At 43.0% G+C, this 22,810-nt stretch overlaps 1 protein-coding gene across 1 annotated transcript; it reads left to right on the top strand.

Annotated features, from left to right (window-relative positions):
- Window positions 1-2,079: 2,079 nt before the first annotated feature.
- On the top strand, window positions 2,080-22,765 carry PYROXD1 (pyridine nucleotide-disulphide oxidoreductase domain 1). The gene is made up of 12 exons (XM_034442607.3): window positions 2,080-2,315; window positions 4,560-4,640; window positions 5,797-5,916; window positions 6,654-6,782; window positions 9,891-9,964; window positions 11,558-11,718; window positions 11,962-12,056; window positions 12,830-12,968; window positions 15,052-15,164; window positions 15,908-16,030; window positions 18,564-18,701; window positions 22,293-22,765. Exons 1-12 carry the CDS (start codon window positions 2,220-2,222, stop codon window positions 22,539-22,541), a joined length of 1,518 nt encoding a protein of 505 aa, XP_034298498.2. The 5' UTR covers window positions 2,080-2,219; the 3' UTR covers window positions 22,542-22,765.
- Window positions 22,766-22,810: the final 45 nt, after the last annotated feature.

The following is a 22,810-nucleotide window of genomic DNA, read 5'->3' as shown; positions in this document are numbered from 1 at the left end:
GCAGGGCGCATTGAATTATGGGTGTGGGCGCACGGACAACCCCCCTGCACTCCCCCCACTTTTGGCACACGATGGCAAAAAGGTTAGCCATCACTGGTCTAGTTCATATTATCAGAAAACATCAAAAGGTATGAATTAAACTGAGCCTCTTATCACAAGCACCAGATACTAGGCTGCAAAAATTTAGGTGGCCATAAGATGGCAATAAAGAGGAAGAGAAAAGTCTAACTCCTTTCCTGCCATCTGGTGGGCACCTTGTGTTTAGCAGCCTAGATAAAATAAGATTAGAGAGTCCCAGAATTAAAAATTCCCCATTCTATCAACAAAACTTGCTTGATGATATGTAAAAAAACATGTTTTGTTTGCTTATATGTATTTTGCCCAAAGCCAGCTAGTGGAGTTGCAAATTATAACTAATAGCTTAACGTGTTGGGTGAAGCTAGCCAACTATCATTAACAAATCACAGCTTACAATCTTGTGCCAATAACTACTTTTCAGGCTAACCTGCAGTAACGCAAAAGGCTGTTGCAAGGATAAAATTGAAGGGAGATCTAAATTGTGATAGATCTGATAGTGTTTATAAAACATACCTTGAAGCACTTATATTTAGATTTTCACAGTGTGCTTAGAATCACTTGATCATGTGAAGTGTTAATACCACTTTATAATGCCTTGGTAAGACCGCACTTGGAATATTGCATCCAGTTTTGATTGCCATCACATAAAAAAGATGTTGAAATTTTAGAAAGAGTGCAGAGAAGAGCAACGAAGATGATTAGGGGGCTGGAGGCTAAAACATCTGAAGAACGGTTGCAGGAACTGGGTATGTCTAGTTTAATGAAAAGAAGGACTAGGGGTGACATGATAGAGTGTTCCAATATCTCAGGGGCTGCCACAAAGAAGAAGGAGTCAACTTATTCTCCAAAGCACCTGAAGGCAGAACAAGAAGCAATGGATACTAATCAAGGAGAGAACAAACCTAGAAATAAGGAGAAATTTCCTGATATGAGACAATTAACCCGTGGAACAACTTGCCTTCAGAAGTTATGGGTGCTCTACCACTGGTAGTTTTTAAGAAGAGATTGGACAACCAATTGTCCGAAATAGTATAAGGTCTCCTGCTTGAGCAGGGGGTTGGACTAGAAGACCTCCAAGGTCCCTTCCAACTCTTTTTTTTAAAAAAAATAATTTTTATTAAACAGTTTTTAAAAGTTTTTAACAATTTTCTTCTTTGCAATATCTCCGCATCGGTATACATCCGCCATATATCCATTTTTCTCCTTTACATCTATACGTCTATATATGTGATTCCTTTATACATAGTAAAATATTTATATACTAATTCATAACTGATCACAACTGAGCCTGAGTGGCGCAGCAGACTAATGCTACTGTTAAAGGTAGTATTTAGCTTCCAGCTGCCTGCAATTACTGCGAGTTCAATTCTCACCAGGCTCAAGGTTGACTCAGCCTTCCATCCCTTCTAAGGTAGGTAAAATGAGGACCCAGTTTGTGGGGGCAATAAGCTGACTTTGTATAAAATATACAAAAGTATGAAGGCTATTGCTTAACGCATTGTAAGCCGCCCCGAGTCACCGGAGAAGGGCGGCATATAAATCAAAATCAAAATAAATCAAAATAAATTAAAAAATAAAGATAGAGGAGAAACAGACTATTATCTGGTATGGAATGAATGGTATAAATGGCTAGGGGAAAGGTTCCAAAGCTAAGAAAACAACAAAGTAAGAAGATCTAGGAATTAGAAAATAGTAGTAAATCTGTACACATATATATGGTCCCTTCCAATTCTTAACTTGCAGTCAAACTCAACTCCTGGTGTCTTCACAAACATATCTGTACAGCTTCCTTGATATAATTAAGGAAACAATTGGGCACTATAGCCTTCCAGGGCTGCCTCCCGATCTAGTCTACAACTTGAGATTTCCGAGTGGTCTCCCATCCAAGAACAAACCCAATCCGACCTTAATTTAGCATCCTTTAAAGTTTGGTTCCATAAATAGACGGTGTATTTTGAACGCTAGGTGGCAACGAAAAGGCGCCTCTCTTTCCCCTAGGCCACGCCCCCTGGCACAAATACGAAACGCCAAGTGGGACTATATGACCTTCACGGCATCCCGTAGCCGCAATTCCTCTCCGGGGCGACTACGGGAGTCTGACGTTGCCCAGTTGGAGCGTAGCAGAAGCCACAGAGGCGGCCATGGCTTCCGACGACTCGCGTCCGGCGTCTGGTGTCTCCGGGAGCCGCTTCCTCGTCGTAGGAGGCGGGATCGCCGGTGTGACGTGCGCCGAACGGGTAACTTCTCGTCCTTCGCCATTATCGGCGCGCGCGCGCCTCTCTGCGCAGGCGCCCTGTAGCAATTTTTTCCCCCCCTCTCCGTGAATGTACCGTACTATTGTACCTGGGGATGGGAACTTCCTGGTTGGTTCATAGAGTTACAAAGTGAAGAGGTCAAGGCACGGACAGTTTCCGGGTTGCTTTGCACCCCATATTTGCTTTTATTTTTAAAAAGGGAGGAGGGAGCTTTGCGCCCCAGAAATTGAGCAGCAGGTGACCTCCACTGCACCAAGTTATTCTCACCCAGGGGGAGTCTGCAAAGATTCCAGGTTTTTTTTTTTTTAATGATTCATTAAAGAAGAAGAAGAAAAATGAAAGATTTATATTTTTAATGCTCTAGGAAAAATTGAAAAGATTAGTCTTGGGACGGCTTAGCCAACTGATACTTTGTATATCTTGCAGGCAATTTATGTCCTAATGACAAACAAGAATAACTTCCTGGTAGATCATTATTTGCATTTCTGGCTCTTATGAGAAAAGGGGTTGCATTAAATTGCTTTCAAAAGTTCATATTTGTTTATGGATTTTGATTAGCATAGAAAATTATAAATTTGTAAGTAAATGCATAAATATATGGAGAATGGTTCTAGAGGCTTGGTTGGTCCCAATAAGTGAATTGCTTGAAAAAGTTCAAATCTGTTTAGAAATTTATTTCCTAAGAACAGGGCAACAATGTTTTGTCCAGGCTTCCAAAACTGAAAATCCAGTATTTTATACTGGTTACCAAGAATCACTTCCTTCCATCCCATGAAAAGAGAATGAAGCAACTGACAAAAAGAATTGGAAAGATTAGACTGAAATGTCATTTTCCATCTTTTGAATTGAATTGAATTGAATTTATTAAACTTCTATACCGCCCTTCTCCCAAGGGACTCAGGGTGGTGTACAGCCATATTAAAACACATATAAACTCACAAAATTTAAAAACAATTTAAAACGAATATATAAAATTTGGCCCACAGAGTTAAAAGCTAACAAACACCCAATTTAAAATTCATATTAAACCAGCCCGGCCTGTTGGAACAAAAGAGTCTTAAGGGCGCGGCGGAAGATACACAGGTCAGGGATCATACGCACCTCTAGGGGCAGCTCATTCCAGAGGGCAGATGCCCCCACAGAGAAGGCTCTCCCCCTGGATGTCGCCAGTCGACATTATTTGGCCGACGGCACCCTGAGGAGTCTTTCTCTGTGGGAGCGTATTGGCCGGTGGGAGGCTATCGGTGGCAGAAGGCGATCTCGTATATACCTAGGTCCTAAGCCATGGAGAGTTTTAAAGGTGGTAACCAGCACCTTGAATCGCACCCGGAAGACCACCGGGAGCAGCTCGCGCAGGAATATTCTTTCTCTCTCTGTCTCTTGCAACTAGATCAGTTAACTTGGCAAGTTTAAGATGTGTGGACTTCAATTCCCAGAATACCCCAGTTAACATTTGCCAAGTTGAAAAACTCTGCACTAGGTGGATGAAGTTTTCTATATCTCTCTGCTCCCACCTAGTGGTCATATCGATTTCTGCAGACTGAATATACAATAACCACCTTATATTAACTCCATGCCACAGATATTGCCATGTTCATGTCATGCAAGGTCAAGGATAATTCTTCATGTATAGGAGATGACAAGAGTGAGATCAGTTTGGAATCTCTCTGATCTGACAAGAGATCTAAGCCCAGCTCTCCTTGAATTCCTTTGACTCTTATCTAAGGCCAATTTGCCTTGACCATTAGTAGATCAGATTCTTGGGTATAGGTAGCATGTAATAAGCTTGAAGTGCTTTGAACTAAACTCCTGTGCCTGATTACTTGTGCCTGATATCATGATGATTTTAGACAGTCTATAGTTAAATGCCAATTTTCAGACAGAAATAGCAATAACACTTAGACATATACCGCTTCATAGTGATTTACAGCCCTCTCTAAGCAATTTACAGAGTCAGCCTATTGCCCCCAATAATCTGGGTCCTCATTTTACCCACCTCAGAAGGATGGAAGACTGAGTTAACCTTGAGCCTGGTGAGATTCGAACTGCCAAATTGCAGGCAGCCGGCAGGCAGCAGAAGTAGCCTGCAGTACTGCACTCTAACCACTGCACCATCACGGCTCATATAGCCACCTTTCTGGTTTAATCATGGACAGACATGCTGTTCAACCCAAAATGTCCTAGAACAATAACCTCAATATCTTCCTCTTTTTTTTTTTTTACAAGCTGGCTGCAGAGTTTCCCTCTGAAGATATTTTTTTAATTACTGCTTCTCCCGTTATAAAAGCAGTGGTGAACTTCAAAAAGGTAAGACAGATTTGTTCTCCATTTTTTGGGCTAAAGAAAAAAAAGTACCGTATTTTTCGGGGTATAAGATATACTTTTTTCCCTCCTAAAAGAGGCTGAAAATTTGGGTGTGTCTTATACTCTGAATGTAACCCTGCCCACCCGCCGGCCCCCACCCTTTGGCCTCCGCGCGTCCACCAACAATGGCTTGTGTTTTTGGGCTCCGTGCATCACATTTTCAGCCTCCAAATGCTCCATTTGAGAGCCCTTCAAGGCTGTGGGGATCACCAAAGCACATCGCTGCTGATCGCTGCCCGGAAACATGACACGTTTGGAGACTGAAAATGTGATGCGCGGTGCCCAAAATGGCTACCCGGAACAGCTGCTGCCTTCTCTTACCCCTTCCGCGCTTTGCTTGCTTTAATCACTCAAGCTCCCTCTGAGGATCAGCTGTGCTTTAGAAGCTGTTTTTTAGCCCCAACCAGCCCCAACCTTAAAACCAGTGAGTGAACTAATGTAGTAAAGCTGACCAGGCTAAGGACGCTAGCCAGATGAATACCTGGTAGGCAGAATTTATTTTTTCCTATTTTCCTCCCCCAAAATTAAGGTGCGTCTTATATTCCGGTGTGTCTTATACTCCAAAAAATATGGTAGATTGTGGCACCAAATGCCTTATTTAACCAGTAGCTTTGTACATGAATTAGTAAATACTATGCCTCTTTAGAGATTTTTTCTGGGGTATTTGTATATCAGTAGATCTTAAATAAAAGCCATTGTGGGGCAGTGATTAAGACGCCAGGTTAGAAATGGGGAAATGGTGAGTTTTGTATGTAGAAATGCAGCCAGGTGACCTTAGAGCAGTCACCTTCTCTCAGCCCTGAGAAGGAGGTTAGAAAATTAGCAAGACCTGACCATGTAATGGCCATAAGTCAAAACTGATTCAAATGCACAAAAACAAAGTTCCAAATTAAGAACCCCCACTGAACAATCAATGGAACAGAAGTTGCCTTCAGAAGTTGTGGGAGCTTCATCACTGGAAGCTTTCAAGAAGAGACTGGAATGCGATCTGTCAGAATGGTGTAAGGTCTCCTGCTTGGGCGGAGGGATGGACTAGATGACCTACAAGGTCCCTTCCAACTCTTGTTATTTTGAGTTCTTCATTCTACTTCTACAACAGGTTTCCCGAACTTTAGAAGAGTTTGATGTTGAGGAACAAGCAATCAGCATCTTAGGAAAACGCTACCCCAATATTAAAGTTATACAGTCTGCAGTGAGGCAACTGAAAAGCAAAGATCATGTAAGAAAAACCTTCATCTTTTGATTTTCATTGAGAATATTGAATGTTGCTTTCCTTTTCAGAAATCAAACACACCCTTGATGTATTAGAAAGAAAGCTGGTACAGGGTAACCTACGTTTTGAGGATTATGTACTCTATTTTATTTATTTATGCAGAGTCTGATTTATCACTTCGTGGTTTGTATGTACACTGAGAACTTCTGCACGGGAGACAAATTCCTTGTGTGTCCAATCACATTTGGCCAATAAAGAATACTATTTTAAAATTCTATTCTAACCTCCTCTTACGTTGGCTCAACTGGCTAAAGAAAATTAGAATAGTAGCATTTTTAGGTCCTTAATGAAAACATACCTCTTTAACCATGTTTTCCTGGGGGGAATCTGAGAATAAATGCATTTTCTCTTTCTCCCACTTTTCTAAATGAACCTGTTTTCCTGAATATTGTTTTGCTGTATAATATATTAATGTGAGGTTTAATTTTATATTGCATTGCTGCATTTATTGTCATTTACTTCCAAGCTGCTTCAGGGTCGAAAATAGTTTGTAAGGATACCAAATGAAGACCGAATAATACACAGCATTGCTTTGGAAATACAAATGCTTAATTCACTTTCCTTGAATGCTTCACGGTAGCCCAAGCTGCCAATCTTTGTCTTCATCGGTTCCTGGTGTCAAATCAAAGAATTTGATTGATTTAATTCTTTCTTTTGGTTTTTCATTTTTAATATGGTCGCAGAGGATCATCACGGAAGCTGGTCAGGAGTATACCTTTGAAAAACTCTGCTTGTGTGCTGGAGCAAAACCAAAACTGATTACTGAAGGAAATCCTTACGTCCTGGGGATCCGAGATACAGACAGTGCAGTGGTAAAAGATCTTTTGCTTGCATGTTTTTGATGGTCTATTAGCATTTGGGACAGCACTGACTTGGTAGCTAAAAGTAGCTGTGAAATACAGGTGACAGGACATTGTAAGGGTACCATTTTCGCTAGTGTATTATAAAAATGGTACTGGAGCATGACAGCTGTCCTTAGCCTGCTATGCTTAATTATTGAATTATTGAATTATTATTAATTCAAGGTGGACTCAGCCTTCCATCCTTCCGAGGTGGGTAAAATGAGGACCCAAATTGTTGGGGCAATATGCGGACTCTGTGAACCGCTTAGAAAGCACTGTAAAGTGGTATATAAGTCTACATGCTATTGCTATTATAACTTTCTTTGTTCCCAACATGCCCTGTCCAGGTGCTGGCTGATACTGGATAGGTCTATAGCAGTGATGGCTAACCTTTTTGCTGTCGCGTGCCAAAAGCGGGGGGAGCGCCGGGGGTCATGCGTGCGTGTGCCCACACCATTAATTCAATGTGCATGCGACTCCCCTGCGCTCCCCCTGCTTTTGGCACGCAATGGCACAGTGGGCCTGGTAGGTCCGTTTTTCGCACTCCCCAGGCTCCAGAGACTTTCTTGGGGGGCAGGACCGGAAGTCAGGAAACATGCTGTTTCCAGCCTCCAGGGGGTGGGGGAGGGGGAAAGCCTCTGGAGCCTGGGGAGAGCGAAAAACGGGCCTTCTGGTCCCACCAGAAGTTGGCAAACGGGCCGTTTCTGGCCTCCATAGGGCCTCTAGGGGAAAGGGGAAGGCCGTTTTCGCCCTCCCCAGGCTCCTAGAAAGCCTCTGGAGCCTGGGAAGAGTGAAAAATGGGCCTCCCCACCCCAGAGGCCGTCCCACTGATATGGCTCCACATGCCACCTATGGCACATGTGCCATAGGTTTGCCATCACAGGTCTATAGTATAGCACAGGGGTGTCAAACCCGTGGCCTGAGGGCCAGATGTGTCATGCTCTTTCCACACCTACCCCTGTTTTAGCAAAAGAGAAGAAAGCTGCGATACATCACGTGACGACAACATGGCGATGCAAATTTGACACCCCTGGTATAGCATGTCTGGAGAGATTTTGTTTTGGGATGGTTACTGAAAAGGAGAAAAAAATTATAAAAGTCCAGAACTGTTTCTGTATGAGGAGGACCTTGAAAAAGTATTTGGAGAAGAGATGTTTAAGGCATGGTAGTAGTGCTCCTTAAGATTAAATAGCCAATTTTGGCTTTAATCCGTACCACAATTTGAATTATACTTTTTCAGAATGTAACCTGAGGCCAGTGAACTCCTATACCAGTGATGGCTAACCTTTTTGCCGTCGCATGCCAGAAGTGAGAGGAGTGTGGGGGGGTCATGCGCGCGCGTGCCCACACCCATAGTTCAATGCGCCCTGCCCCCCTGTGCATGGCCATGTGATCCTACCGAGCTCCCCCCACTTTTGGCACGCAATGGCACGGTGGGCCCGGTAGGCCCATTTTTCGCCCTCCCTAGGCTCCAGAGGCTTTCTTGGAGCCTAGGGAGGGCGAAAACGGCCTTCCCCACCCCCCCGGAGGCCCTCTGGAGGCCGGAAACAGTCTGTTTGCTGATTTCCGTTTGGACCTAGAAAGCCTCTGGAGCCTGGGGAGAGCAAAAAACAGGCCTTCCCTCCCCCGGAGGCCCTCCAGAGGCTGGAAACAGCTTGTTTCCCGATTTCCGGTGGGCCCGGAAAGACTGAAAATCAGCTGGCTGGCGTGCGCATGCGCGCCAGAGCTGAGCTAGGGCAATGCTCGCGTGCCCACCGATATGGCTCTGCGTGCCACCTGTGGCACGCGTGCCATAGTTCACCATCACTGTCCTATACTAAGAAGTATGTAATTACATGTGTGTGTTGGGGGGGGGGTGTCTGTGTAATAAAATAAGAATATGATATCTACGAAGCATCTTTTTTTGTTTATTCAGACAAGTATTTTTATTTTACAAATGATAAAAATTAAACCACATATGAGTTAATGAAATCCTTCTTGTCCTTTGTCTCTGGAGATGTTTCTGGTGTGCCAATTTTTTTTGTAAAAGGGACTTGCTGTGTTTTTTTTTTCCCCCACTTCGCTTCACTAAGAAACCTAGAAGCCACTTTCCAAGATCTGGCTCCCTTAAGACAAGCAGCTGTTTAAATCAAATCCTTATCCTATTGATGTATGTTAGTCTAACTTAAATAACTCTAATAAGAAGGAACGTTCATTCTTAACTTCCAGTTAGGAAAGGGATTTAAGAGATATGGATTGGATAGAGGGAGATGTTTTTGCATGTAGACCATTTGCTGGGATTGTCGGAAGAGTCACGATTAACAAAACTTAAACACTTTACACAACATTAATGTGTGAATTGACTGTCACGGGGTGAGACTACTGATTGCTGACTTAATATTGTTTTTTAAAAAATTAGGTGTTTAAAGTGCAGATGAGTTCACCAGTTATGGAAGTAGACATAGAACTTTCCTAAGAACTAAGTTTCAGATAACACAATGATCCAAAGAGACAGATCCAGGAATTTCTATTCCCATCCCCCAGACTCCTCCCAAAAGATGTGGGTTTTCTTCTTAATTAATTAGTCTATAAAAAGGACATCTCTGCATTCATCCCTAATCAGGGAATTCAACAGTGCAGGTTAATGTTATAAAAAATTGAAAAACATGTTAAAATGGGGATTAAAAAAAAGACTGTGAGAGAAATTAATTTTGCAGGTCAGATAAGAACATTGGAAGCAGCCCCATTTCAACCAGGGAATAGAATGATTGTTAAAATAGAATCATTTTTTTAAAAAGTGATGGAATATATTTTTAATTCACTCAATGACAAATGTCTTCTAGAATAATTCCAAAAATGTTAAAAGAATAAAACTAGTTAAAGAAGTAAACTTAAAACGGGAAACAATAAATAGCGTTAATAACTACTTTTTTCCCATCAACATTATTATTATTATAAACTGAATTGTAGCCATCTTTATTTCTTGGCATTTTTAATTGATACTTGTGGGTTTTTGCTTTGCTTTAGAGATGACTTAGCAGATTTATTTATTTATTTATTTTGCTGTGCTAATAGTATCTCTTTCTTTGTCATGTGTAGGAATTCCAGAAACACCTAGCAAAAGCTAAAAGAATAACCATTGTAGGAAACGGTGGCATTGCACTGGAATTGGTGTAAGTAGGTTTGGATGGTAGAATAGGCAATAATTTCTCCTTGGCAACAGATATTAAACCTTTTGCTCTTACGCAGCATCCAGTTGTTTTGAACATATAATTAGAATATGATTGATAGGCTTCTACAGTAGAGAATGTGCTGATATCCTCAGATGAATTCCAAGTTTTTTCCCAAGTATGAAACCAGGTTTGTGTGAGAGAGAGGGGGGGAGAGGGAGAGAGGGGGGGAGGGAGAGAGAGAAACAGAGGGAGAGAGACAGAGAGAGGGAGAGACAGAGAAAGAGGGAGAGAGGGGGGGGAGAGAGACAGAGAGAGGGAGAGAGAGACAGAAGGAGGGAGAGAGAGAGAGACAGAAAGAGACAGAGAGGGGGAGACACAGAGGGAGGGAGAGAGGGAGAGAGACACAGAGGGAGAGAGACACAGAGACACAGAGAGAGGGAGAGGGAGACACAGAGAGGAGAGAGAGGGAGAGAGAGACAGGGAGAGAGAGAGACAGAGAGGGAGAGAGAGACAGAGAGAGGGAGAGAGAGAGAGTTCATATGGAAACCACCATTGAAACCGCCTTTTGTTACACGCATCAATGAAGATTTGTTAGGGAAACGCTGTAATTCCCGACCCCATTCCCAATTCCAAACTTGGAAAGACTAGAGCCTGGCTATTGCATCCACAGGACTGCTAGAGCATTGGAGGCCTTGCAGTTTTTTCCACAGATCTACTGCGGTTCCATTTCCACAGCAGGAAAGATGGCGAGGCACCTGCCCTGAATGCCTGGAATGTCTTGACACCAAGGTCCAAGGGGGTTTGCTCTTCTCATACAATTCCCACTTCAGATTTTGAAATATCAAAATTCAGCTGAAAATAATTCTGGGGACCTGGACAGCCCGGAATTGCTGGGAGTCAGGCATCATATTTGTTTATGTGTTTGTTTGTTTAATTTGCATCCTGCCTTTATTATTACAGAAATAACTCAAGAGAGAACATGTCCGATAAAACCTTCCTCCTATTTTCCCTACAACAACAACCCTGTGAGGTGGGTTGGCCCAAAATCAACCAGCCGGCTTTCATGGCTAAGGCGGGAGTTGAACTCACAGTCTCTTGTGATTGGCCCAAAGTCGCTCAGCCGGCTTTCATCGCTAAGGCAGGAATTGAACTCAGTCTCTTGTGATTGGTCCAAAGTCAACCAATCGGCTTTCATGGCTAAGGCGGGAGTTGAACTCACAGTCTCTTGTGATTGGTCCAAAGTCAGCCAACCGGCTTTCATGTCTAAGGCAGGAGTTGAACTCACAGCCTCCTGCTTTCTAGCCTGAGGCCTTAACCACTGGACCAAACTACAATACACACTGTAGTAAATTAGCAGTAGTAGTATCTTCAATGTCTGTGCCTCTTTAAGAAATGGAATGCCACATGGGCATCTTAAACAAAATGGAGTCCGCTCATTGTTTAAAACAATACACAAGCCTTTTCTTACATTTCCCAACCAAATGCTAAATATATCTCAGCCTCCGTTAACGGATGACTTCATCATCCCTAATATAAAAATGTAATAAATAGTTTGTTTGTTTTTTTAAATTGTGTCTGTCTATCAATCTACAGGTACAAAATTGAAGGTTGTGAAGTCATTTGGGTCGTCAAAGACCAAGCAATTGGGAATACTTTTTTTGATGCAGGAGCGGCTCAGTTTTTGATCCCAAAACTCACGGCTGAAAAACCAGAGCCTCCAGCAGCCTGTAAAAGAACAAAATATACCGCAGCAGGTAGATAACCTCAACTCTTTCTTGTGTCATTGTCTAAAAATCATTCCATCTACCCAATACTGGTAGTCCTTGGTTCACGATCACAATGGAGGCTAAAATTTTATGTTGCTAAACGAGACCGTTGTTAAGTGAGTTTGTCCCGTTTTACAACCTCTCTTGCCACAGGCGTTAAATTAATCCCTCTCCCTCCCTCCCTCCCTTCCCCCCCCCTCTCTCAAATGTTTGGGTTTTTTTCCTCTATAGAAAGAGAAGAACAAACTTCAGAGCATCCTGGAAAAATAGGAAGTGCATTGGGCCCTGATTGGCATGAGGGTTTGCATCTAAAGGGAGCAAAAGAGGTATGATCATTTGTTTTAAATGTTCATCGAACTTAAAAAAAAAACCACTTTGCCATTTTCCTTTTGGTCGGAGGGAATACGGTAGCACTGAAGATGTTCTCTAGCTGGGTAATGAAACTTCTTCAAGAAAGCAACCAAGCTCAGGGACTATAAAACACACTTTTTTGTCTCCCAAAAGGGGGTGAAAATGTCTGTGTATCTTATAGACCGAATATTGCCGAAACCCCGCCCACCCACTGGTCGTTTTTTGGCCTCCGGATGCCTCATTTTCAGGGAGGTTTTCAGGCCGTTTTTGAGGCTTTTTTCAGGCCATTTTCTGAAAAAAACCTTCAAAAACGGGCCAAAAAAGCCTCAAAAACAGATCAAAAAATCCTCAAAAACTGACCAAAAAAAGCTGAAAAAACGGGCCGAAAAAAGGCTGGAAAAGGCCCAGTAAAGGCCCAAAAAAGGGAGGCCAAAAACTTTTATTATTTGTTTTCCTCTTCTAAATTTAGGTGTGTCTTATAATCAGGTGCGTGTTATAGTCTGAAAAATATGGTAATTATCCCCATCAAAAGAAATAAGAACAAACTCAGTTGTTTTACAGAAGCATCTTTTCAATGGCGGTCCCAAACTGGATCCTTGATTCACAATTACAAATTACTCCATTGCTCCCAAAATATATCCACATTTTCCCCTTGGGTATTTAATTATCCTTAGGACGATCATCCCCAGTTTAAGAATCAGTAATTTAGAAGTACGTATGAATGAATGCAATTGTTGATGGTTTCCAGCTTTGCCACCAAGTTCATATTGAGAATCTGTGTGAAATAAAGAGGATCTACTTCCAAGAAGAATTCAAGCTGTCACAGAAAGTGTCCCTGGTTTTCCCCAAAACTCTAGAAGGCCCAAGGAGTGAAGAAGCAGGTGAAGGTAAATTATCTTTAAAATTTAGGAGTTGTTTCTCTGATCCACAAGGTTATATATTATGTCTCAGTTTGGGAATGAGTGTCTTTGACAGGGACAGGCATAACCAAATTTAGCCTAGGACAGTGATGGCTAAACTTTTTGCCATCGCGTGCCAGTAGGGGGAGGAGGGGGGGGTCGTGTGCACACTTGCCCACACCCATAATTCAATGCGCCCTGCCCCGCACATGTGCGTGCAACCCCTCCCCCCCCCCCCCGCTCCTGGCATGCGATGGCATGATAGGCCCTTTCTAGGAGCCTGGGGAGGGTGAAAACGGCCTCCCCCCCCAAGGCCCTCCGGAGGTCGGAAACGGGCCATTTGCCAACTTCTGGTCCCATCGGAAGTTGGCAAACGGGCCGTTTCTGGCCTCTGCGGGGGTGGGGAAGGCCGTTTTTGCCCTCCCCAAGCTCCTAGAAAGGCTGTGGGGGGAGAGAAAAACGGGCCTTCCCCACCACTACCCCAAGGCCCTCCAGAGGCAAGAAACAGCCTGTTTCCCTACTTCCAGTGGGCTTAGAAGGCCCGAAAATCAGCTGGCGCATGCCGGAGCTGAGCTCGTGTGCCCACTGATATGGCTACGTGAGCCACCTGTGGCACGTGTGCCATAGGTTCGCCAACACAGGCCTATGAAATATATGCAGTGTAACAGTTGGGAGCAGAAATGCTCAAGCATGATTGAAGGTGATATTTGTCCACAGGAGGTGGTCAAAATCGGCAAGATAGCAGAAGGAGCAACGGGATGCCAGCTCTGCCCCCTTTACCTGAACATTCTAAAAGGATGGGGGCTTGCAATGCAAGGCTATGTTGCCATCTGTCAGCCTTCCCAGATAGATGAGACAGTAAACATAACCAGATGAGCATTTATTCATTTATTTATTGCACTCCTGTCAGAAGCACTAAGGGGTTGCTTCCGGGTTGAAAGGATTAGCCCGTGACATCACGGTTGCCTGGAGGATGCCCAGTTAGAAATGCCCAGTTTTATGTCCCTAGCAGGAGCTGGAGCATAGGACAGGAACTCACCCGGTCCCAAGGCAACACTTGGGTCTCGAACACTAACCTCCAACACAGCTTCCTAACCATGTAAGCCACCAGGGTCCTTTATCAGATGAGCTAATTCTACTTTATTATAAGGCTGCATTATAATGAAGGGGACGCTGTGGCTCAGTGGCTAAGATGCTGAGCTTGCTGATCAGAAGGCGCTGTGTAATATGGTGAGCTCCCATTACTTGTCCCAGCTTCTGCCAAGCTAGCAGTTTGAAAGCACGTAAAAAAATACGAATAGAAAAATAGAGACCACTTTGGTGGGAAGATAACGGCGCTCCGTGCGCCTTCAGCGTTGAGTCATGCCGGCCACATGACCATGGAGACATCTTCAGACAGTGCTGGCTCTTCGGCTTTGAAACGGAGATGAGCACCGTCCCCTAGAGCCAGAAATGACTGGTACGCATGTGCGGGGGAACCTTTACCTTTTACCTTACATAAATCTTGCAAGTCTAAAAATACGAATCTCCCACCATCTCTTTTAACAGCCTGATAAGTTAGGAAGGACCCTTTCCGAGTTACTTTCTCTGTCCATCATGCAGCTCTGGGCTCCTTACCTGATTATTCTCTAGGCAGCTTATCTTCCACCACCACTCAACTCCAAAGATCATTCCCACGTACCATTACAGTACCTTCCTGATTTTCACTCCTAACTCACATCCTGGAACTGCCGAATGATGATTACGTTCTTAGCAGTTTTAGCTTCCTACAGAGGCCCAGGATTCATAGGCATAACCGCTTCAAGTGATCATCTACGCCAAGGGTCTCCAAACTTCACAACTTGAAGATTTATGAGTTTCCAACTCCCAGAATTCCTCAGCCAGCCATGCCAGCTGGAGAATTCTGGGAATTGAAGTCCACAAGTCTTGAAGTTGCCAAGTTTGGAGACCCTTGGCGTACCCTTGGCGTATTGAAGGGATACATTTTCCCTTTTCCCTGATTTCTTGGCTGAGTTTCATATCACCTATATAATATTATGTAATCTAATGCCTAAATATTTCACGCTTGCAGAGCTTTGGCCTGTCTATGTGGAACTCACCAATGGGAAGATTTATGGCTGCGACTTCATTGTTAGCGCAACTGGAGTGACGCCAAACGTTCAGCCATTCCTTGATGGTAATAATGTAAGGATTCATATCTGAAAATAACGGAAAGCTTGTCTTCCAAAAATAGACTTGATTATTTTGATTCCGAAGCCCCAAGGTCTTTCAGGTGTCCCATCCCCCACCCCCCATAAATTTTCATTTAAAATAATATATACATGATTTTTGTAAGTTTGGGATCAGAATTTTGCAACCAGTTTGTTAAGCGAATCACACAGTCATTAAAAGAAATCTGGCTTTCCTCATTGATTTTGCTTGTCAGAAGCAGACTGGGAAGGTCGCAAACCACAATCATATCACTACAGGATCCTGCAATCATTATAAAGCGCTCCATGGCAAAGGACCCAGGTACCTTCGAGACCGACTTCTGTTTGTAACTTTGAAGAGTCACTTTTTTTCAGGATTATTATTGATTAAATTTTTGTGCCACCCAACTTGTCCAGAGACAACTTTACAGCTTTGATCCTTTGATTAAACAAACGGTCATAAGTCAAGGACTACCTGTATTCCTGCCAAGACATTCCAAGCAATTCAAGTCATAAGAGATCTTTTAATTAATTAATTAAAAGACAATGGCCCCTTCCAACTCTGTTATTCTAAGATCTCTTTGCTGAGATTGGGAATGAGCTACAGTTGCACGTGTGCTCTCTGCATTAGGCTTTTTTCTAAAAAAAGGCTATTACACAAAAGGAGCAAAGTGATACCTGCTGGATTTTTTTTCTTCTTTTCACTGACTTTTTTCATTTATCTCTGAAATGTTTTAGTTCATGCTGGGTGAAGATGGAGGTCTAAATGTCGACAGATACATGCGCACTTCTCTCCCGAACATCTACGCAGCAGGAGATATCTGCACAACCTCATGGGAACCCAGTCCTGTTTGGCAGCAGGTAAAACAAATGCTAATTTGTTCTGGGCTTAAGGATGTCTGTACAGTATGTCTTACAGAAGGAATAACTTTGGGAGGAGCCCATATGTTAATTAAAAGCCGCCCTTCTCCAGAGACTCAAGCAATAGCCTTCATACTTTTGTATATTTATACAAAGTCAGCTTATTGCCCCCACAAACTGGGTCCTCAATTTACCTACCTTAGAAAGGATGGAAGGCTGAGTCAACCTTGAGCCTGGTGAGATTCGAACTTACAGTAATTGCAGACAGCTGGTGTTAATCACAATGCTATCAGTCTGCTGAGCCACCAGGCCCGTATTTATTGTCTACAATATTGTCTACAATATTTATTGTCCTTCATTCTTATGTGATGTCTGATAGTGTATTTTTACTGGGAATTGACTCTCTGCGGGCAAGTAGTCCTCAACTTAACGACTATTCATTGAACAGTGCTTCCTTGCACTCCATCCTCACGGTATCAGCTGTTGCATTATTCACATGATCAGGATTTGGATGCTTGCCGACTAGCGACGGTTGCAGTGCAGATTCCTACAATCACGTGATCACAATTTGCAAGCTTCCCAGCTGGCTACAGACAAGCAAAATCAATGTGGGAAGCCAGATTTGCTTAACAACGGTGTGATTTGCTTAACAACCAAAACGTTTGGTAAAAAAACGTTTGCAAAATTGGCTCCAGCCATGTTATGACTTGCTTAATGACTGCATCACTTAGCCACTGAAATTCTGGTCCCAATTTGTGGTCATAAGTCGAGGACTATCTGTACTGCTAGAAGTAAAGAAGCATGTTCTTCCATTCCCGTATTTAAGACATTTCTTTTAAATACGTTGTATAACAATTGTATTAGTTTATAACGTAGCACACAAAGAAAATACAAAAGTAAACAATAGGAAAAATAGGGAAGGAAAAAGGGAAGAGAAAAGAGGGAGAAAGAAAAGGGGGGGAAAGAAGGAAAAGGCATTGACTTCCGACTTCCTCAGGTGCAGCAAAATAAAGCATTAACATCAAACCTCAACTTTTTACTTTTATATAATAGTTTAAACTAGCCTTTTCTATAACAATAAACCTATCTAATCTGTAAAAGCCAACATTTCTTTTAAATATGCTATACAAAATGGTTTCACTCTATTAAGCAAGTTTTCAATATTTGGCATCCGGCTGTTCAATAACGTTTATAAAATAAAATCCCTAAGATTAAGGTTTTGCAGGAACCTGGAGTATCAGAGCATATCATGCTGCAAATGTTCACTGCTGTTGTGACCCAGGCCCAAGTAAGTAGTAGGAAAATTAGTCAGTGAAAAAACAAACAAACTTTATTCAAACAGCTGAGAATTACTTCATTCCCAGCGTCTTTCAACTAAATTAAAGCAAATTCCTCCCAACACAAATTCCTCAGTCCTATCGCAAACCTTGATCCAATTAGGCAAACTGCCAAAGGCCTTTCTTGACAAACGTTCAGAAGTCACAGATACAAAAATAAATCCAAGACATAGTCGAAGAAGACGAAGCTACCAACGTTGTTTTCCGGCAAAGCCCAAACGCCGTTTCTGGTCTGTTTAAAATGGCCCTACTCCCGATTCGTCTTCTTTGCTTGAGCTGCTCTTGCCTTCTGGCAGCTCTTCTCATGCGTGCATTAGGAACAGGCTCCTCCTGTTCCTCTGCCTCACTCCTATCAGTCTCTGGAGGCTCTGGAGTCCGCACCTCACTCCCTGATGGCCCTGGCCCCATCTCTGCCTCTGACGCAGAGCCCTCATCCGGGCCTTCCCCAGCCTCCAGGACTGGCCCATGTTCTTCTTCAGCCTCATCGCTGTCCGACTCCGCTGCCAACTCCGCAGGCTGCTGGCGGACCACAACAACTGCAAACCCCAGTGGTGAAGGAGCGCTCTTGAACAGAAGTGTTTAAACTATCGTGTTTCCCTGAAAATACTTACTTACCTGGAAAGTAAGACCTAGCTTGATTTTTACATGTGCACCCAATATAAGCTCTACCCCCAGATTAAGCCCTAATTAAGACCCCTCCCACTCCAGGGTGCACGGGTAAAAATTAAGCTAAGGTGGGGATGGGGAGGTGGAGTTACCCTACTACAATTGCAGCTAGGCCTCACACACCCCAACACCTGCCTTGCCGGCCCATTTCTTCTGCAGCCAGCAAGGCCGGCAAGGCGTTCCTGAAGGCCTCTGCAGCCGATCGATCCAGAGCTCTATTATCGGCTGCAGAGGCCTTCAGGAAAGCCTTGCCAGCCGCAGAAGAAGTTCCCAAAGGCCTCTGACAGCGAAAAGGAGGCTGGGGACGACGCGTGCAAGTGAGGTGAGTCAGTGGATGACCTCCCCCCCACCCCGAAAATAAGACCTGGTGTCTTTTTTGTGTGTGGCAAAATATATATATATAAGACAGGGTCTTATTTTCGGGGAAACACAATGGTACGTGGGACTGTGCTGTAGAATCGCATGCTCTTAATTCCAAAGCAACGACTTGCATATGTGAATGAAAGTGTTTTGTTGGGCTTGTGTTTCAGATGAGGCTTTGGACCCAGGCGCGCCAGATGGGATGGTACGCTGCAAAATGTATGGCAGCCGATTCTTTAGGAGAACCGCTAGATACGGATTTCAGCTTTGAACTCTTTGCTCACTCTACCAAGTTTTTCAATTACAAGGTAATCTTTAAACAAGTCGCCAAGGAAAAGGATGCCCTACTGGTTTCATGCCAGTTGAGCTACTGATCTATTGCGTATTGAATTAGCATCCATTATTAGACATTTGCAACACATACAGGTAGTTCTTGAGTTATCACCCGTTGCTTAGCGACCAGTGAAAGTTACTATTCCCTCCCACTGTATAGTGTACTTACTTACAACCCAGTTTCCACTGTCCGATCTCATTCTTGCAGTCCCATGACTGCATTTTCAGTCACTTGGCAACCAGCCCGCATTTTTGATAGAATGAAATGGAATGGAATGGAACGGAAATAGAACAGAACAGAACCTTGGAGGTCTTCTAGTCCAGCCCCCTGCTGAAGCAGGAGAACCTATACCCGTGATGGCGAACCTATGGCACAGGTGCCACAGGTGGCACGCGGAGCCATGTCGCCTGGCATGCCAGCTCAGCTCTGGTGCGCATGCCTAACCTCTCTAGGAGTCTCTGGAGGCTGGGGACAGCAAAAAAAGTCACTTCCTGTCCAACTGGAAGTTGGGAAATTGGCTGTTTTGGGCCTCCGGAGGGTCTCCGAGCAGGTGGGGAAGGCTGTTTTCGTCCTCCCCAGATGCATAGAGAGGATCTGGAGCCAGGTGAGAAAGAAAAAACGGGCCTACCGGCCATCACGTGCCAGGAGCAGGGGGGAGGGCGCGCACATGCACGCCCGCATGCACGGGGCAGGGTGCATAGAATTATGGGTGTGGGCACGCACGTGAGCAAACCTCCTCTGCCCCCCCCTTCCTGGCACGCGATGGCAAAAAGGTTAGCCATCACTGACCTATACTATTTCAAATAAGTGGCTGTCTACTCTCTTCTTAAAAACCTCCAGTGTTGGAGCACCCAAAATTTGTAGCATCCTACAGTCGTGTGACTTCGATTTATGACATTTTTGCTGAAAACTGGCAATTCCACCCTGTTTTCAGCAACAATGCCCCAGACAAAAAATGTCTGGGTTCACTTAAATGTCCGCCACAAAAAAAAAAGAAAAAAAAAAAGAAGACATAAAATCAGGGTAATGATGTGGGTGACCTGCTTTATGACTGCCAGGCCATAATGGGGAGATTCCATTATGGTTGTAAGTTGAGGATTGCCTGTAGTCTAAAAGATTAACCACTGGGTTGAAGGCGATGACTTTGTGTTGCAAATTCACAGCCATAATTGTGCTCCTGACTCACCAAAGTTTCTGTTGACTGTGGAACATTTAAAAGCTCTTTGTCAGCCCAGTGGAAACAATCACCAAAAGAGGACTAGGCTCCTCTATTACACAAGCTGAATTGCAGGGCTCAATTCCAAATCCAAAGGCAGAAGTCTTCGATTTACGACCACAATTGAGCCAAAATTTCTGTCGTTAAGTGAGACATTTGTTAAGTGAGTTTTGTGCCCCATTTTATGACCTTTGTTGCCACCGTTGTTAAGTGAATCACTGCAGTGGATAAGTTAGTAACCCAGTTGTTAAGTGAATCTGGCTTCCCCATTGGCTTTGCTTGTTGGAAGGTCGCAAAAGGGCGATGACCCTGGGATACATCAGTGGTTGTAAATATGAAGCAGTTGCCAAGCATCTGAATTTTGACTGCATGATCATAGGCAGTGGTGAGATACTGCCGGGTTTAACAATTGGTTAGGTGAGCGCGCACGCACCTAAGGTGCTTGTGCGCAGCGCTGAAAATGGAGCATTTAGAAGATCAGCTGCTTACATTCCAAGTCAGCAACGGTAAATAGAACAGTGAGTGGGGGGGAATCAGTTGTGCCGCATGATTTTTTTTTTGAAATTTTTTTAAACATACAACATAAAACACATCTTTTTAGAGCAAGGATTTGATCCGGTATAAAATAAGTACAATTACTCACATTCCCTCAACCAATTTTGTTCCAAATTTTATCCATTTACATCTTAAAAAAGAAAAAAGAAAGAAAAAAGAAAAAAAAATCTTATTCTAAACATTTATCATTCTACTATATCACCCAAAATTCTAAACAATTATTTCCAAATAGACACCATTCCAAATCTTTGTCATTTTAACAATCAATATTTCATATATATTCCTCATTCCTAAGACCCATTACATCAAATCTATATTCTACTTCTCTTAAATGGCAGCTAGTATCCATGATCTTGACAAAGAATATTTTCCTCCTCTCTTAAAGTCGTTTCAAAATCAGTCAACATTTCCATCTATAATTTGTTACTCCCAAAATACTTTGTTTACTTCAGGCTTATTCTCAAATACTATTAAGTCTGATATTTAGCTGGTTCATAATTTAAGTAGCTATTTCCCAGCAGTATTTTCCACCACTTCTATCTCTATTTGTTTAACTGGTTCACAGAGTTGTGCTGCATGAGTGAGATCAGCTACAAAGCAGGAAATAAAGGACAGGATAGAGTGGGGGCGGGGCCAACTGATTGTCAGCGCTACCATTTCGTCCGAACCGGCTGAATACCACCTCTGTTCATAAGGATGCTGCAAAGGTTGTAACTGAAAAAATGGTCATAACTCACTTTTTTTCAGCCCCGTTGTAACTTTGAAAGGTCACTAAATGAACTATTAAGTTGAGGACTACCTGTAACGGTTTCAAGTTCAAAAGGAGCCATTTGGAGTTTGAAGTGTTTAATAATTCAAACAGATCTTTCGCGGACAAAATGTTTTCTGTACCACTGCTAGATAGCTATTTGTTCCGGATGGTATAATTTGGAGCCTGCACTGAGCAGAAGTTGGATTTGATGTCTTAAATGGCTCCTTTCTACTTTCTAAATGCGGATGCAGAATTGGGCAGAAATAAGTACTGGCTACCAACCATGATCCCCGAGAAGGCATTTTTAACACATCTGGCACAAGAGGCTTTTAACGTTCCAAATTCTTTGTGTCTAAAATAACGATGATGTCATGCTGAGTTTCTAAATGGCTTTAGGATTTGCATCTGGTTTTTAACAGCCAGAAGGCCCAGGTGTACATAAGACATAAATGAGCAGAAACTGTCTTGTCATGGTCTTTAAATAGCCAAGTATCTAAAAAAATATGCATAGTATTAAGTTCTGTTTGATTGGACATATGTAAATATTTTGATATTTGAAATCACTTCCCCTGCAAAGGACCTTTATAAAAAAGTATTGGAGACAGTCGCATTCTGTGCAGTCGATCCAAAAGAAATCAGGAATGAGTTTAGGGTTTTCTGTGGGTTTTTTTTTTTTTGCAGTAGTTATCTATCAGAATAACAGAGTTGGAAGGGACTTTGGAGGTCTTCTAGTCCAACCCCCTGCTCAATAGCAATAGCACTTAGACTTATACACCACTTCACAGTGTTTTACAGCCCTCTCTAAGCGGTTTAGACTCAGCATATTGTCCTCAACAATCTGAGTCCTCATATGACCGACGTCGGAAGGATGGAAGGCTGAGTCAACCTTGAGCCGGTCAGAATCGAACTGCTGGCAGTCGGCAGAATTAGCCTGCAACACTGCATTCTAACCACTGCGCCAATATAGCTCTTAAGCATGAAACTATATAACATTTCAGACAATGTTTTAACATTTCAAACTTTATCACTTGGTGTTTGTCTAGGTGGTACTGCTGGGAAAATACAATGCTCAAGGCCTGGGCTTGGACCACGAACTGATGTTGAGGTGCACCAAAGGACAGGAATACATCAAAGTGGTGATGCAGAATGGGAGAATGCTGGGAGCAGTGCTGATAGGAGAAACGGATTTGGAAGAAACCTTTGAAAACTTGATTCTGAATCAGATGGATCTCTCCCGTTACGGCAAAGACCTTTTGGATCCAAATATTGATATTGAGGATTATTTCGATTAAACATCTGGAGGAAAAATCAGTGACCTAAGACTGTTTTTCTGAAAAAACAAAACAAAATGATTTTCCTGAACTCGGATGGATTTAGACTTGGCGCAATCTCCATTTCAAAGGCATGCAGAATCTGACAAAAAGACAAACTTTATTTAAAAGTACCCCTTTATCATCCAAAATAATTTATGGTATGAATGGTTTACACTCTGGAATAAAACAGCAACTTGATTCTAGCTAGATGATGGCTGACTTATTTTCGAATGCTGTAATGGCTCCTC

This window comes from Pantherophis guttatus, chromosome 7 (assembly GCF_059756535.1).
Source record: "Pantherophis guttatus breed Tessera chromosome 7, ASM5975653v1, whole genome shotgun sequence".
NCBI lineage: Eukaryota > Metazoa > Chordata > Lepidosauria > Squamata > Colubridae > Pantherophis > Pantherophis guttatus.
Note: the sequence above shows the minus strand (reverse complement) of the source record. Positions and strands in the feature narration are given on the sequence as shown.

What these genes read in the sequence shown, in the direction of transcription:
- PYROXD1 (XM_034442607.3), top strand. Translation starts at nt 2,220, where the DNA reads ATGGCTTCCGACGACTCGCGTCCGGCGTCTGGTGTCTCCGGGAGCCGC. An exon ending in AACAAAATATACCGCAGCAG is followed by an intron (nt 11,719 to 11,961) that starts GTAGATAACCTC and finishes TTTCCTCTATAG; the next exon opens with AAAGAGAAGAACAAACTTCA. An exon ending in GAGTGAAGAAGCAGGTGAAG is followed by an intron (nt 12,969 to 15,051) that starts GTAAATTATCTT and finishes TCACGCTTGCAG; the next exon opens with AGCTTTGGCCTGTCTATGTG.